Source organism: Phaethon lepturus, unplaced genomic scaffold, assembly GCF_000687285.1.
Source record: "Phaethon lepturus isolate BGI_N335 unplaced genomic scaffold, ASM68728v1 scaffold27503, whole genome shotgun sequence".
In the NCBI taxonomy this organism is placed as follows: Eukaryota; Metazoa; Chordata; class Aves; order Phaethontiformes; family Phaethontidae; genus Phaethon; species Phaethon lepturus.
Window position 1 is genome coordinate 12,217 of NW_010530185.1, and position 17,634 is coordinate 29,850.

The window sequence follows — 17,634 nt, forward strand, 5'->3', positions numbered from 1 at the left end:
GGAAGGAAGTTTCTTTCCATCTTAAAAAGGAAGATCTCAGTCCACCTCATTACGACTATCACGTGTTCCTTGGGATCATCTCCCATGGAGCTGAGATGCGGCTTTCTTTACATCTTGCTGTTGCTTAGATTTTGGGAAGAGTCAACAGTGGCACTTTGGAAATCTTGGGGTGAGATGGCTGAATAGTGTGCTTCTAAAGTGGATTGAAGTCTGAAAGTGAGGGGATAGCTAGTTACCTAATTATTTGGCTAGAAGGAAATTGTATTTTTGTGCTTAAAAACAAGTTGAAATTATTGGAGATGTTAGAGATCACACTGCCTGTCTAAATAGCAAACTGCTTAATCTGACTCCAACTACCGGTGAAATGTCTGAAAATTTCACTGGTCTTCAGCTGTTGCAAAAGAATCCTAATCCTTTGTTAATTTTGATTGCATTTAATGCAGCAAATAGCATTTGTCAGAATCTCCTGCCATATTAAAATAACCGTGTAGGTAGCTGTCAGCTCCCGTTTCCACTTCGATGTCTGTTTGATAACGAAGGAACCAATTGCCCAGCCAAGTCACCCAGGCTGGGCTGGGCTGTCAGATAGGGACAACGTGTGTCGCCCAGCCTGCCGCAGAGTGTGGAGTGAGCCGTACCACGGGCAGGCTCAGCCTAGACTTGGGCTGTTCTTTTCCCTGCCATTCAGAGCCCCTGCAAAAGCGTGGCATTAGGGTATTTTGAAACAACATAGATGTTTAGTCACATCATCGGTGTTGTGCTGGCAAAAGAGAGATGGAGGGCAAGGGAAACAAATCCTCTGGTGGTTGCCTAATTTCCAGGTAGTAGGGGATCCCTCGTGCTGTTTCCACAAGGATTTGCACTGAGCCTGCGACAGGAGAGGTGTCCGTGGGGAACCTGCCGTCGTGTTGCTTGTGCATCTCAGGAGGGCGAGGGTACTGCGTGAGTCCGGCTGTGGGTAAGGTTCAGCCTGGTGCCAACTTTGCATAAGAACAAAGCAGAGTTTCCCCCTGTCCCAGGTCAGCCCACCTCAGTGTTTACAGCATAAATCTTGCTTCAGGTCCTTTTGTACTATAGCTTTTCACAAGTCCAGAAAAATGTCCTGTTAATGTGAGCATGCACCTGCCTTTGAGTACGTCCTGAAGATGGCAGAAAAGCAGTTGTGTGTCATCTTTAGATACGATAGTAGTTGAAATACTGTATCAAAGGTCCTCAGAGATACCTAAATAACGTGGTGTGATAAGTAACTGTGGCCATGTGTCAGAGAGAACAACTGGCTCAAGAAAGGAACTGAAATCTAGAGCCTTGATAAGCTGGATTTGTTGAATTCGTTAAGGAGGGCTTAAAGTTAGGCTGGGAAGGAAAGATGAGATCAACAAATGCACTTTGTTTAAAACACAGGCAGGCTTGGCATCTTCCAGCCCTCTATCTTTTAAAAAAATACGAAAACCCCAGAACCGTGCTTATATTTGGGCATGAACACTGTGCTCCTGTCAGGTTATTCCCAGTGAGGGTTTGAGGTGGGGCTCTCAATTCGCTTCCCCACCAGATCACCTTCTTCTGATGAACTCCTTTCAGGAATAAAATGTTCCATACTGATACATCCTGTAAGCAAAACTCTGGTCAGTTTTAATCAATTTGAAGAGTATTAGTAAGAGTGGTGCTTAGGAAAGTCCTCTGAGATGTGTGGACTGGCCTCTTGCTGAGAAATGTTAATAGGGTAATTACTGAATTGTGTTTAGCCAGGGAGATACAGTTCACAGTGTAGTTGCTTGGAGGAAACTTACTCATCTTTTTTCCACTGGTAAAACTTAGTATCCTAGATTTACAGAAAATCTCCCCAGAGGAACTGGTGTAATAAATGTATGATCAAGGAAAGGAGCAACATTTAACAGGGCTGATTTTAAGTTTACATGAGCTCCAAATAGTTAGAGGCAGGTGACTGAAGTAATTTAGAAAATGTCCTGTTTTCCTTTTTTGTGTAGTGTCGATATCATTAGCTTATTGTGAGGTCTGTGTGTTAGCAGAAGATTAGAGGAATAGAAAGTGTCTTCGGTCAAACTCTGACCTACTGGAAAAAGTCAGAAGAAAAACCAAGCTCCCTCTAGTTGCAGAACTGAAACTATTGAGCAGAGGTCAGTTATTTGAACACTTTGGCAACCAGTAATTTAATCTGCATTGGCCATTGATAACAAGATGATAACGATACGTCGCCTGTTGGTTATGTATTCAAATCTAAGTTAGAGTCTAGGATTTGGGGGGGTGGGAGGCTTATTTTTCCATAGCTTACATAAAAATACATTTGTCCTGCAAGTTTCCAAAGGGTGAGCGTTTGTAACCCTGAAACCAATCCTGTATTATAGTCCAATCCTGTATTACCTTCCAGGTTTTGGTACCCCAAGCTTATGGGTGTGAGGCAGAGCAACCCCACCTGCTTCATTACTGGAGTGCTTGTTTCCCAAAGTGATGGGTACTGTCCCACAGGGTAGGCAAGGAAAGTAACTGATGGGTGCTGAGCAGTACCAGCGCAGGCTTGGCGTGTTGTCCTGTTTATGCTGAGGGACTGAAGGAAGTTGGTGGATTTCTCCAGTTTAGAATAGGGAGTGGAAAAGAAAAAAAGGAAGTACACATTTCTATGACAATGTTCTTGGTAAGACACATATGTCACTGAAACTGCCCTGATGAGAAACTTGATACACATCAGTGTAGTGTTTACTGTGGGGTTTGCTGGGTGTTTTGTCTTTTGGGGGCATCTTCGTCTACTACAGGAGGATTTTTCTTTTTATCTTAACTTTAACTTCCCCTCAGCCTCTTCCATCTCTCTTTAAAAGCAGACCACCATGGGAAGAGAGGCAATGAGGTATGACCCAGTGTGCTGGCCATTCAGAAGGCTATAAAAGGCAGTGAGTTCAGGCTGGGATAGTGACCTTAGAACAGCAAGGTGCACCTTAAATAGTCCAGACGAAAGTGTTCCTCACTGGAAGACGAACTGTGTTTGCTCATGAATGAGGATGGTTGTTAGCTTGTGCTCCTTGCTCAGCTTGAACTCTCTAGACTGGTTACAGGGGAATTGGAGTCGCTTGTGTGTGGAGGTTCAGGAGATAGAGACAGGCATGGAAGTGTCTGAAGGGCAAACTTGAGGCATGAGAGTGATTGGCTGAAAGTAGAGTTTGCTGAAGCATCTTGTGTTGCCTTGTTGGATGTTGTGTTCCACTCTCCCTGTTAGTTGTGTTTTTCTCAGTGACGTCATGGCATTGCCGTGGTTGCATGATGTCACAAGGGAGTAGCTGTCTGCTTGCCTCAGTCTTTTGGTTGGTGTGAATCGTCACAGCCTGGCTGGTTTTGGTGGGTCTGCAAGGCTTTGTGCCAGCTTGGGGCAAGCCCTCGTGTGCGTTTCACACTTGTTCATGAGTTCCTGTGGTTTACGTGGAGGCACCATCACAGCTAATGCAGCTTAACACTGGCGAGTATGTGGCAAATTGGGTTTGTCTTGACCAAGGCACTGGTGCCTTGATGCTGCAGACAGCATAACTCTAATAGTGCCTTTTGAACTTGAAAATATGGCAGAGGTTTAGTCTAGGGGGAGGGCTTAGAGGTGGGAGGTCAAAGCCCTCATCCCTGGAGGCAGCGTGGATGTGGTGTGTTAATGGTGTTGGATGTTGGGACCTCCAAGACCTGACCCAGCTTTGGTGTCTCGTGGCAGCCTGAGCTCTTGGTAGCTCCAGAGGATGTGGAACATAGTAGAAATGGCAAAGGTTGGTGCAGCCTCTCCACTTTGATTAGGGTTGCTTTTTCGAAACGTTAATGCTCAGTTGGTAAAGCCTCCTGGCAGCCTTGCGATCAAGACAAAATATTTTTCCTGAGTGATTCACCATTTGCCATGACTCTCATGTGGAGGTTCCCCTGCCTGCCTTGGCTTGGTTGGTGTTTCTCAATGGGGTGGAAAGCACTGGAAAACGGGCAGGGAAAGTTGCTGATTTTGAACCCAGGTCTTTTTCATGAGCCACTGTAGGTGTTACCAGACTGTTAAGCTGATGCTGCTGTTGTTGATTTTCTGCTTCATGCAGCTTGTTGATTTTGAGAGAAGTGGCACGGAAGGGTTGCGGGAGGCATGGGTGGTTTTATTCTCTTGCCTGGTTTCAATTATTAAATCCAACATGACCGTGATCCCAGCTGACTAATTCTTAGGGAAAATGACTCCCCTTTCCCAGCACTGTCCATCACTAATACAATTTTTATAGCCAACATGGCAATCTGCTTTGTAACTTCACTGGCTGCAGAGGCTTCTTGCCCTTGCCTTTGGGTAATGAGGGGTTGGAGACACGAGGAAAGAGCACGCTCCTCTACCAAGACCTAGTTTCTTCACTTCAGTAAGATCCCATCCAGATTCAGCCTCGGGGAGGTGAGCAGTTTGTTCTCTGAGCCTGCAGGACGGTGTTAAACCAGCATCGGCGCTGGTCAGCATCTTCTCAGCTTGGCGACTTCCAGGCCTCCGGGGTTCGGTGGTCCCCGTCCTCCGGCCAGCCTGACGGTGGTAGGGGAGCAGCTGCCGCCTCTCGCTGAATTCGCGGGGCCCGGTCGGGCTTGTCTTTGTACCGGCGCTCAGCAGCCAAACAATAGTTTGTGCTCGCGGGGCCATGTGGCGAGTCACGTGCGGTGCTGTTTCTGCCGGGGTCCTTGCCCATCTGTTCTCGGCTCTTTCTGGGTTATCAGGCGCGGGTCCAAGTCCTCGCAGGCAGCCAGCTCCACGGCCAGAGATTACGAGCACTAACCTTCCTGGCAGGAGCGGTGTGGCTTTGCTTTTATGCAGATTAGCCATGTGCTTCTCACTTCAAGGCGTTCCACAGGAAAAGACGTTTCCTGTGTTTGGTTCTCGGTGGGCGGCTCCGGCGCGTTGTATCGGCCGGGGCTGAGCCTGTACGCGGCGAGCGGGCTTGGGAGAGGGATTACGGCGTGCTGCCCCCCCTTCCCCTTCCACCTCCACTGCTACGTCACCACAACACAACCACACGCGCGCTCATACTGTTGGTGTCATTCATTCAGTGCCAAGATTGCTTTAAAAAATTCCCTTGGCCCCAGTTCAAACAGGAGTACAGCTGGGATGTGTTAGATTTTAGGCAGTCTGCCCTCAATTTGAGATGAGTTATAAATAGCAGTGCCGACTTCCTTAACTACCACTCTCCGAGGTAAAATGCAGGTTAATTACTGTGGGAATCAATTAGGGCTTCTCTCAGTTAAACAGCCAGTAATGCTTTTTATTATTTTTTATCACAAAAAGTGGACAACGAATCTGGTCAGGAAAAGATTTCAAATCCAAGGTGAGAGCTTAGGGCTTTTTTTTTTTTTTTTTTTTTTTTAACCTTTCTGGTTTTTTGGGGCAGCTGAGGAAACCAGTTGTGGCCAATACCCACGTTTGCCAATAATTGAATGATGCTGATTTGAAACCAGAGAGTTCAGTAAATGACTCTCCTTATTTTTCTTCCTCTGGTGTAATAAAATACAAATATGTAATAAGGTAATTGGGAAAGTCTGAATTACATTTTTCTATACAGCTGTGGAAGGTTTGGCTCTTCCTTCTGAAGTGGAATTTGCCTCTTCCCTTTAGTCGTTTTCCTGCTGGGACCATTAAGCAAGTCCCCTCCAATTTAACCAAACTGTTCTTTCAAGCGGCCAAATTTCTCTTCTACTGGACAAAATGTGAAAAGAATTGGTTGTGGAATCCTCTCATCTGCTTAGAAGCTTTTTTTTTTTTTTTTTTTTTTTTTTTTGGGGAAAACTCTGGTTTTGTCTTTGAAGAATGGTGGGTTTTCACAGTGCCGTTTCATTTTAGGGGTCTGACATCCTTTACATTACACGTACTGATTTGGAGAGCTTTTGAACTCAGCAATTGAAGCTCACTTCGGGCTTGCTGTTATAAGCCCTTAGTCTAGAGATAGCTTACATTTTCTCAAAAACTCATCACTTTCTCTGGAGCACTGGCTTACAGTTGCTTTCATTGCACACCTTACCAAACAACTTTGCTTTTGAAAGATTGACTGGTGGCAGGACTATGTTTTGCCAAGTTTTGGTACTTAGCAGTGTTATAAAACAGCAGAGATGCCGAGATTGAAGGGAGAATAGAAGCAATTTCTATGAATGCAAGGAGGTGTAAGCAGGGGGTCTGGACTTCAGTGATCAAGGAGCAACACTTTCTCTCAATTATGTCTCTCTGTGGCAGGGCCTTTGCTTTTGAAGTGTAATCACAGTAATCTACTCCTGTGGTTTCCTATTGAAAGGGTTTCCCATGTATCAGTCCAGAGAAGAATCTCCAGCCTTTTGCAGTCGGAGTTTGGTATTTCCTTATTTATCCTGAAGTGTTCTTGCAAGTGAACAGGCGTTGCTTCCTCTTGGCTTACCCATCTCATGTAACGTGGGTGTACAAAGGAGCCGTGCAGCACCTTTGCTCCCCGCAAAATCTTCGCACGAGCTCTCGGATCGATCTGCACTTCACTGCGTTTCAACTTTGACTTGGTTTTTTTCTTGAGGCACGTGTAGTTAAATGACCTAAAAGTGTTGAGATAGCAGATTCAAGTAGAGTTCCTGATGGTAGGCTCTTTAAGCCAGAGCAACACTGCTAAGACAGAGCAGTTAAAGCCCTGTCAGCGAAAGAGATGTGTCTTTAATGGGAGATTTTGAAAGAAGAAACAATGCGTTGCAGCATTTGAGATGTACACAGCAGCCCCAGGGAGCGCGAATTAGCCTGTTGATTTGCAACGAGTCAGGAGTGTGTGTATGAAATAGTTCCTTCATTAGAGATTAATTGGCGTTTACATTTCTTCTGTTTATAGAATTTTATCTATAAGGCTGTAATTTAGAGCGATGCTCTTCGTGTTTGTTTTTAGCATCCTCTGTGTGGTAGGGCCTTGTGGAAGAGTGGCACTTCAAAGCAGCGCAGTTTGGAAGCACATTGTGTACTCCTACGCTGACCAATCAAGGTGATGACTTGGTCACATCCTGGAAATATGTTTGGGGTTTTTCTTTTTTTTTTTCTTTTTTTTTTTTCTTATGGCTGCTTAAACAGTTCCAAATGTTTCTTGAAGTTTTTTAAGAGTTGTCATGCTTCCTGTAGGAGTCATGGAAAAGTGGATCTTCACCTTGTTTCCATCCTTCCTGAAGATACGGTTTGCTTTGTGGGTGACCACAGACAAGCAAATCTGTGCGGAGGGGGCAGCATGTGGTGTGTGCGTATTTAAAAAAAAAAAAAAAAAAAAAAAAAAAAATCCCCAAACAGGAACGTATTTGAGAAGCAGCCCTTGCTAGGAGGCTGTGAAGGTGAGGTAACAACCAGGGGGAAGCAAGTAACAAACGGAAAAGATGCTGAAGTGTTTCGTCAGTAACCCCAAAGTTGCACTTGATCAGGTAGAAGAAGGAAGGAGCTGTGTGTTTGGGGGATGGTGGAAGAAAGGTTTGACTTGTCAAAGGCTATGGGTGGCACGGTTTTTACATACCAAAGAAGATAATGTGGGGAGGGAAAAGATGTCATTAATCTAAGGTGATACCCACAAGGCAAGACTCCGAAGCATTAGGGACAGTCGGACAATCGCTTGAAAGATGTAAACACAATTTGCATCCGTTCGGGTGTATGAAAGCTCCACAAGGGTGCTGCCATTCAGGAGGTCAGTCACTGTAGCTCTGACGATTCAGACTACAGCCATCAAAGACCTCTATTTTTTTTTTTTCTGACACCTTGAGTGGAAGCTTTTTTCCAGAGGTGTGGGTGCATGGTGTGGTCTGCAGGGTATGGCCATTGGGGAGTGCAGGGATCTAGGGCTTCTCTGGGCTTCCTCCGCTGAGGTCTGGCAGCCTCTGTCCATGTTACTCCTCAGCAGTAGCATCTGTGATAAATTGAACATAAAACATGAAACGTAAGTTTTTCAGAACTGTTTTAGTGTCGGTATGGATAAAAACATCCAGCACAGCTGAGCAAGGCACAGTCTGCCTTGATAGAGTGAATCCTACTGGTGCCATGCGCATGGTTGGCTGTGAACAGCTTCCGTAGGATGGCAAACACCATATTTGCAGGTGTCTGGGGCTGAACTGGAGGGGAGGAGGGGACTTGGACCTGGTTCTTAATGGATTTGTGCCATGTTGGTGCAAATTTGTCTAAGGGAGCCTGATTTCAGTTGGGTGGGTAGCCCCCCCCTTACCAAAAATGGGGTGCTTTTCCTGCCATCTCCATTAAATTCCCTCCCATGGCCCAGCTCCCGTTGCCCCACAAGAGTACCATTAACTCCCCGTTGCGCCCCTACTTACTGCCGCTTGGCGTGGGCTCGGTGCTGTGTGGCTTGCCTGGCAGGCAAGACGTAGCAGACAGCTGGTCAAACAAATGTTTTCAGGGTCTGTGTGTTGGGACTTCAAGCTGTGCTGGCTGTTGGGGTAGGATTTTCTGAAGTGTAGCATACTGCACGAACTTTTTTTCCTAGGAGGGTGGATTCTGCAAACATAACTGAAATACTGTTCTGGTCTCCGGGATTCTTTCGAGTTTCCAGCAGGAGCTGGCTTTGTGCGATGCTTGCTTGTGCAGGCCTGTAGTGCCACTCCTCAAGCACCTGATCTCAGCAAGAGAGGGTGGATCTGTCCAAATACCACCCTAGGGCTAGTTGCAGGAAGGAATGGTGTAATACGGAGTCCATTGTCATGGTGATCTGGTGGAAAACATCTAATTGGTATTAGTTAGGTCATGAGGAGATCAGTGAACAATTCTTATTCAGTCCCAGTGATGAAGGTTAAAGACTTGTGCCTGGGATTCATTTGGAGGTTGCTATGCCAAAGCAGTCCTTGCTTTAGTGTGAGAATAGCACTGCCTAGGTAGAAAGACTGTGTTTTGAGGTTTATAGCATTTTCAGGAAATTTGATTGACTCTTCTTATGTCTTGGCTCCAGGCAGGGGTAGTACAGATTAGGAAGTCCTAAGAAACTTGCATTTATTCACTCGTCTCATCATGTCTGCTCTAAAACTCTGGGATCTGACTTTCAAGGCTGACCATTTTTATTTTTATGCATGGGAGGAAATTTTGATTTAGAAACCTTTATTCTACAAAAGGCAGCAGACACAAAGCACATGTAAAAAACCAAATATGCAAAAATGGACCTGCAGTCTCGAACGCTGTGAATGGCAGTAGCACTGCCCAGTATTACTACATCAATATGGATTAATTGAAATGCGTAAGTGTAAATTAACAGCCTGTAGTGTTTTGGGAGACCTTGTTATATGTGAAAGACACAGCGTTTCTTGTGAATATTTAAATTTTCAGCCTAAATTTACCTTGTTGTGGAATATCTGGACATTAAACTACTACCTGCTGTGGGGAAAAGCCACTTGCACTGATACTTCATCTTTCTTAATGATCCTTCCCCCCTACTTTCTTGTCCTTCGGCCACGGGAGATATGTCAGCGTAAAATGACGACTTCTCATTGGGTTTGTTCTTTGTGAAATGCCTGTAGGTTTGAAAGGGCAGCTGTAATTCAGAATGCAACTGTGGGGTTTAGCACCTGAGAAAAGACAGTCGGGCTTCTGCTTCCCTGCACCAACCTGTTGAAGTTTTCTTTTGGGGTTTTGCAAAGTTGTGAACGCTTCCTGTGTGTAGCTGGATGTACATCATGTGTCACAACTTGCTTTGCAGCCTTCGAGCCCAATGGATCAGATGGGGAAGATGAGGCCTCAGCCGTATGGAGGAAACAACCCCTACACACAACAACAGGGACCGCAAGCGGGGCCACAGCAAGGACATGGCTATCCAGGACAGCCATATGGGCCACAAACTCCCCAGAGATACCCCATGGGAATGCAAAGCAGGACGCAAAGTACAATGGGCAGCATCTCATATGCACAGCAGGTAGAGCACCCAAGCTTCTGTAGTCTCTGTTCACAGCAGGGGCAGACAGAAGAGCAGCAAAGTACTGTGTCTTCTGAAGGGACCACCTTGAACCAGGTCGGAATCAGTTGCTTAGGTAAAATGGCATTTCTTTAGGCTACATTTTGCACCGCACCTGGGTCCAGGTGTGATCCGTGTATGAGGACCTGTGGAATCCTTGCTTCCAAGAGAGGCAGCGGCAGAGCAGTGAATCAAACAAGTGAAAAATAAATAGCGAGGGGAGTAGATACTGTTTCCACTGTGTTTTGTTAAGACACAGCTGTTCTTTACAGAAGAAATTACTTCAAGTCAATTTTGGCTCGTTACGTGATCCAAGTGGCTCCTGCTGGACTGTTTGCAGGATTCAGAAGGCTGCCTTTTTTTTTTTTTTTTTTTTTGAGCAAACAGTCTTTCCTTTCAATGTCACTATTGTTGAAGGGTGGTCAGATAGCGATCCCTAAAAACTTAGTTATGGTGCCTATTAAAATTTTGTTACTGCCAAGAATAATGTCACGCACAAGTGACTTTTGCCGTTGTCTGGGAAGTATCTAGGTAGTGGCATTTCCAGTACATTCCCAATTAACTGGTCTGCCCAGGTCTCTGAATTTTTTCCTCTTGAGCATAATCTTACTTTGTGTGTGTATGTAAAATACCTTCATAACTGGTATAACTGTATCCTCTTCTGTAGATTCCTCCTTACGGACAGCAGGGCCCCAGTGCATATGGGCAGCAAAGCCAGACTCCGTATTACAACCAGCAAAGCCCTCATCCCCAGCAGCAGCAGCCTCCATATTCTCAGCAGCCTCCATCCCAGACCCCTCACTCTCAGCCTTCTTATCAGCCGCAGCAACAGCCTCAGTCTCAACCTCCACAACTTCAGACATCGCAGCCCGCGTATTCTCAGCAGCAGTCCCAGCCACCCCATCAGCAGTCCCCGACTCCGTATCCCCAACAGCAGTCCACAGCCCAGCAACATCAACAGAGTCAGCCTCCCTACTCACAGCAGCAGTCGCAGTCGCCCTACCAGCAGCAGCAACAAACTCAGCAGACAGCTTCCTCGGCTCTTTCTCAGCAGTCATCTTCATACCCTCAGTCACAGCCGCAGCAGCAGCAGTCTGCATATTCCCAGCAACGCTTCCCGCCTCCTCAGGTAGGCTGCCTCCTGCTGTAGCTTCCTTCTGTAAGTGATTTTTTAAAAGAAACTTGGGCAAATCCTTTTCTTTGTGCATTAAAGTCGGTTGACTACCTGTCAGCAAGCTGGCTGGAATGATTACAGTAATAGATGTGCTGCCTTCTCTGTTGTGTTCAAATCTGCATCTCTTACAGAGAGATGTTACGGTGGCAACAGGTTAAGCCGCGCTAATACCGCACTTTGAAGACTATCATCGAGTGAATGCTGCTGGTTGGCAATACCAGTCTAAAGGATTTTGTAACGGAATGGTTTTCGTGCTGTGGTCTGTGGAAGTTCTCCAGGTGGTCCACAGAGCTACTTGGCTTAGCACAATAGCAGAACACAGTTTGCAGAGTGGCACATAGATGGTGATGAAGAGTTCACACTTAAGTGTAAAACTTGGCTTTAGGGAGGGAAAACAAAGCGGCAAGTGCGTGGAATTGAAGATAAAATCATGAAGCAAATTTTTTTTTTTTTAAATAAATGGTATTTATTTTCAGCAACACTTAGTATTTTAACAGTTATGTGAAAAGCTAGCTGGGACCTCCCAGCAAACATTGCCGTGCATCAAAGGTAGCTTTTGAAAAGTTGAAGATTTTAATTGACTTGCCTTGTTTGTGTAATGAAGTACTTGGAGCTATCGTAAGATGTTAGAAGATCAAGAAGCTAAGTGGGCAGTCTCCCAGGACAGTCTCAGTTCTTCAGGATCTGTAATAAGGGAAAGCCGGAGAATTACTGTTTCATCGTGTTTTAGACTTCCACTCCCAACATTCTCCGTAGCAGTCCGGCAGTGTTTGTCCTCCTGCAGAGCAGTAGGCGTGCTGGCTTGAACTCTTTGCTGTCTTATTTCCTGTTTTGGGCAAATGTCACCGAGGGTGCATAATTCTTCCACAATGTGAGAATATACCAGAGTGATTCCAGCAGAGCCTTTATTTAATTCTCATTTGTGGTTTTTTGGGTGTTTCTTGATGTTTCAGGAGTTATCTCAAGACTCATTTGGGTCCCAGGCATCATCTGCTCCCTCAATGGCTTCCAGTAAAGGGCAAGAAGATATCAACTTGAATCTTCAGTCCAGACCTTCTAGCCTACCGGTGAGTGGTGAGCTGATCTAGAAGTGAATGGGCCAAGGGCAATCAGAAGCACAGCAGGATAAATTAGCACTGGTAGTATTCCACATGGAAATGGGAATGATGGAGGCTGCCTGTGCTTTTTTACTAAGTCATTAGCTTCTGGCTTCCCACTGGAGATTAAATGTAATTTACAAAAGTAATGGATTTGAGAGTAAAGTTTAACTCTAAATACTCTGGTCTACATGTTCTAGCTAAAAGATTTTTTTTTTTTTTTTTTTGAGCTTTCTGTTTGCAGTGTCTGAAGTACCTGACTGCTGCTGACTAGACCCTGACCTTCAGGGGAAAGTGTCTCTCATTTATTTTACTTTCTCGTTCCTTTGGCCCACTGCTGCACTGGTGGTTAGCGGACTGGCAGCGCGGTTCCCTTTCTGTGTCATTGGGTCCTTATACTGCTGATTTAGGCGTCTTTGGTCCAATATGACTGAACAGTTGGTGAAAAGACAAGTTTATTAGTACCTGGAGTGAGGAAGATCAGTCACAGATAGCTCCTTCCTTGACAGATGGAGGTAGATATTTTCTTTTGCATTCTAAATGTACTTGCTGTATGTACAGTGAACAGTTGGGTATGAGATTAGTGCCTAGTGTTCCAGCAGTTTTTGGACCAGAATAGTTTAACGTTGGGTTAAAACTTCATGAAGAAAATGGAGAAGAGTTAAAAGTTTAGACTAGTTTGCACAAGTTGGTCTGTGCCTCTGACTTGGAGGAGAAGTTTTGAGCTGCTGAGTTCTGATTTTGCTGGTTACTTTCATTGTAACCAGTAGGAAGTGAGTGAGCTTTTATTTTTTTATTTAGCCACTGGCTAAGTCAGTTTTCTAAGCTGCAGTTGGATTGGTCAGAGGAGGGTGAGCTGTGTATATAGCAAAGTTATTTTTGCTCCCAGCAATGAGAACGGCTTTGTTGTGAGCCCCTTGAAATAATTCCTTTGGATTGTGGGTACAAATTGTCACCCAAAATACAAAGTGATTCTAGTTCTTACCACCTAATGGGAGTAGTTGTGGGTTGTTTCTTTTTTCTTTCCCTTTTTTTTTTTTTTTTCCTTTTGGACCCTGATTACAAAGATTTAATTTGTTCTGAGGCCTGGGGAAAAAAAATCCTTTTAAATAGCATGTTTCTTTCCACTCTGCCTCTCCACAAGTTCTTCCATGTGACCCATCTTCTGGCGAAGAATGTAGGAAAAGTGAAGCCACTGAAGTAATTGAAGAAATTGCTCTAGCTCTGAACGGTGGGAAGTCCTGTTCAGTAGCATTGTTGATAGAGCCTTCATGAATCCTACCAATCAGCGCCCTCTGACTCAGATTATAGGAATTAAGTTGCTCTGCTTAGCAGAAGTGGCTCCTTCTCAGCACCAAGTGGGAGTTTGTTTTATACCTTGTGGTTAAATGTATTTAGCCCCTTTCAAGTTTTCCCTTTTCCCAAGCAGTTTAAGAAAAGATACCCATCTCTGCTGTAAGAGTAAAGGAACCTAGAAACGAGAGCATCTGATCCAGTTTAAAAGTTTTAAATGTCCAGCAATTTCTGATGAGGTACTTTAGAGGTTTGCTGAAAAGAAATCCAGGGTGCCAAAAATTGGTCCAGCTTTTAGAATTGGCTAGCTATAAAGCTTGTTTCTGTTTGAAACAAGCGTCATAGTCATCTTGTTTTCCTACCTTTATCACCAATTAATTTGCATTTAAGAAATCAAGCAGCCTTTAGCTTACCAAACTCCAGTGTACTTTTGGGTCTTCTCTTCCTCAGTAAGCAAAAACAAAAAAAAAAAAAGAGACCCCCTGCAGAAACTCACCCTTACTCTTGTACGTGTTCATCATTCTTTGTCCTCTAGCTAGGATCTCGTAGGACAAGACCAGTACCACATCTGTAAATTGAGAAATGCGTCAGGCAGTGACGGTGTGGAATGGTTTAAAGGGAGGACCTCCGAGGTGTACGGAAGCCAGCTCTTTGTTTCAGTGATCAAGCTCTTGTACAGTTTGGCCTGGGGATGCTTAGAAACAAAAGAGCTGTGTGGAAGGGTGCTATCAATTTCTTTTTATCTTCCTTATATTGCTCAGTCTGTCTGTTTTAGAAAATTTTATCCTACTCGGGAGGATTCCTGGATCCCTGTTTTGCCATTATGTATGACTTACAGAAGCATAGTTAGTTTGTGGGCTTTTAATTTTTTGTTGAGTTCTGAGCCCTTTTCCAGGCCTCAGTGGGCATCGTGGAATAGCTCACTGGGTATGTTGGAATCGAGGCAAATCGTGCCATGCATCATCTTTAATTAGACATAGATCAGCTCCAGCAGGAAAGGGAGGTTGCTGCTTTTTAGGTACTTATGAAGTGTTAAATTTATGTACCCGGTGCTTTTATGAGTCTTTGGACTTTACACTTTAATATTGTACATCAACATTAATATTGGAATTTTAAGCAATAAAGGGGGGAATATTTCTTTGGCTGATTGTATCACTGTTTCAGGAGGTGGTGATCTCCTAGACGGTGACATTCACAGGAATTGAACAACGTGACAGCTCTTGCTGGCTTTGTTAGGATCTGCCTGAGAAATGTCACGTTGATTGTTCTGAGTGGGGGTCTTCAAGATACCTTTCTGATAATGATTTTTGTGTCACTAACTAAACTTTTTCCTGATGATGTTCCCGTGTTTGGACTTTTAACAGCAGCAGAGTTATTAATCAAATTACTGATTTCTGTAATACTTCATCTGCTCATCTGTAAGTAGCAAAATGTCTGGTCTTCCATTTCTGCTTGTGTTATAGGCTGTTCTAGCTTAAGTATTTCCTGGTTTATTGCTCCCTTTCTGAAGATTATACTTGCTGTATTTTGGGGGAGAATGCTGCTGCTAACTTGAACTCACTAATGCCTTTTAAAGAGTAGCACTTCCATGCGAGTGTCCTGGCTGGTGCTCTTCTCCTGTAGCAGGCTAGGTGAAGAATTTCTCTGAAGAATTTGCTGCTTCCCTTGGGAGGCTCTGTCAGGATTGCAGCTAAACTAAACTTAGATTGCTATTGTGTATGGGAGAAGTGACATGTAGTCTTTTGTATCTGGGTCCAATAGGGGAATAGTAATCCTTAGTATAAATCTGTTTCTCCCAGGAGATTCCCTAGTCTCTTCTCCTTAGCAAAGAATTTTTCCCAACGAGTCGTATCCAGTTTATTTGGTGTCTTTACCTTTTGAGGCTTGGATTCTGAGGCTGTAGGAGTCAGGTATTTCCAGCTGTTAACTACCTTCTGCTTAGGCATGGAAGGTGCTAGTAGCAAGTACAGGTGAAGCAAACAGCATGCTAGAATATCCATTTGGGTTTGGATTGCAAATCGTTTCTGCTGCAAAGTTCTCTGGAGTTTTAAGGTTGTTGGGAGGAATTTTGTATCTCATTATGGAATGTGCAACAGATTGTTGTCTTGCCCCAGTCTCTGTCCTATGGGCTTCCTTGAAGAAGTTAAAGTGGAAGTTCCTGATGGCTCTGGGATGGATGAGGAGTAGAGCATCGAGACAGTGGTTGCCACGCCAGGCTGTTTATACCTTCCCAACCACGGAAGTTGATGGCTGTGGTGTTAGGACTTCCAGGTTGGCCTCAAAAGACATTTATAAAGCAAAACTGATTTGATACCAGTATATACTGGCTTCTGTTTGCTTTTCACTGGATATTCTGGGATTTCTTCAGTGAGGTTTTTCTATCTGTGTAAACAAAAACTTTCCTGAGAGGTGCTGTTTTCAGCAGTGCTTTGATGAGAAAGGTTCTGCATGGGATGGGACTTCTGGCCGAACCAGGGGGACCGATACTGGCAAGATTTTGGAGGTCCTGAAATTGCAAGGTTGCATTTGAGTTTTTGTTGCAGTGAGTAAGTAATGAAGCAAACTGGGGCAGCTTGTACAGAAGTTTCAGGATTCCCACCCCAGAACATCCTTAGTTTGTTTTGGTCAGTGGGACCTGAGGGAGAAACCCCATCCCTTTTTTGGGCAACTTATTTTCATCCTGGTGTGGAGTGGGAATCGTTTTAATATCAGTATTTTGCACTATTGGAAAACTCTTTTGCTTATTCAGCTGCATTTCACTTTGGTTCATCTCTGACTTCAGGTCTGAAAAGTGTGTTGTCAATGGCAGAAAGGAATATAAACCAAATTCCTGATCCACGTTTAACTTCTGAACGTGCATTCTGGTCTTGGATCCTTGCAGTATGGATTTAACAAAATCTGGTTTTGTGGAGAGAGGAGAGGACTGAGGCTGCAGAGTGTGGCTTGTGCAGAAAGAACCCTTCTGTGAATATCCCCAGCAGTTGTGGGGTATTTTTTTGTTTGGTTACCTCTTCCTTTTCTTAAGCAGTTTCCAAATTTGGACACTCCGGAGGTTGTCAGGGAAGCACTGTTTGGATTTTCCATTCTTACAAAGCGGTCGTTTCAACTTGTACTCTGTAGGTACTTGAAGTGGAATAAAGTTGAGCTCTGTCAGCTGCATCCCCTGACCTGGAAATAATCAATGCAACAGGCTAAAATGCAGCAAAAAACTGTCTCAAAGCTGCTGGGGTTGGGGAGGGAGGTGCAGCCCAGGAAATGAATGTTTTCTTAAAAATTCTTTGAGCTCAAAATGAATCATTTTGATAATTTCTTTTGGAGGAGGGGAAAAGAACCTTTTATAGTTGAATTTGTTGGTCACTTCAGGCTCTTTTTTTTTTTCTTTTTCTTTTTTTCTTTTTCCATACGGGACTTCCTGCTTCTGTTTGGTTTGTATTTGGCCTTTTGAGCTTGTCTTATTGCTTGCCTTAAGAGAGGGATTAGTGATGTATGCATTTCAAAGCAGGATAGTTGCATGCTGTGGTGCCTGGGCATCACAGTGGATATGCAGATAAACACATCAGCACCCGGAGGCTTACCCCGAAGAGCACAATACCTGAAACACTGGTATGAGAGAGATCGGTGCGTTCCAGTTTATGCTGATATGAAGGTTTCTATCCCAAGTTATGGTGATATGGGGAGTTGAAAATGTTTTTTGGTTGTTTTTTTTTTTTCCCTGACCAAGGCTCCTCTGCCAGAGCTTTTCTTGGTGTGTGATTTGTGGCTGTCATTTTTTTTTTGTGGTTTCTTGAGAAGGCTGTGCCTTTTTTTTTTTTTTCTTTTACTTTTTTATTTCGCTAATAACCTCTAAAGCCGTGGAGATTGTGGCATGCCACTCGCAAAGCTACCCTCATCTTCCAGCCACTCCAGTGACATGTTTCGCGCCCGTGGCCTGCTTCTCGGCGTTGCTCAGCTATTTGTCCATGTGGCAATTTTCTCTCCTCCCACCCCTTCCTCCGGGTTTGAACTGAGCTAATCCGACCCGGTGCTCGGGAGGGAACTCCCCACCCCGCAGTGCATCACCCGGGCCCAATCCGGGCTGCGCGAAGCCCTCCGCCTCCGTCGCCCGTAAGCGTCCCTTGCGAGACGATGCCGCGCGGAGCCGCGGACGCCGCTTCGC

General features: G+C 44.7%; 1 protein-coding gene across 1 annotated transcript in view; it reads left to right on the top strand.

Moving 5' to 3' along the window:
* Nucleotides 1-9,668: 9,668 nt before the first annotated feature.
* The window catches only part of ARID1A (AT rich interactive domain 1A (SWI-like)), a 37,367-nt gene continuing 29,401 nt past the window's right edge, over nucleotides 9,669-17,634 (top strand). Inside the window, exons 1-3 of the mRNA XM_010284201.1 lie at nucleotides 9,669-9,875; nucleotides 10,582-11,043; nucleotides 12,042-12,155. Of these exons, the coding sequence (XP_010282503.1) occupies nucleotides 9,675-9,875; nucleotides 10,582-11,043; nucleotides 12,042-12,155 (777 nt within the window). The 5' untranslated portion in view covers nucleotides 9,669-9,674. The remainder of the gene's footprint in view (nucleotides 9,876-10,581; nucleotides 11,044-12,041; nucleotides 12,156-17,634) is intronic.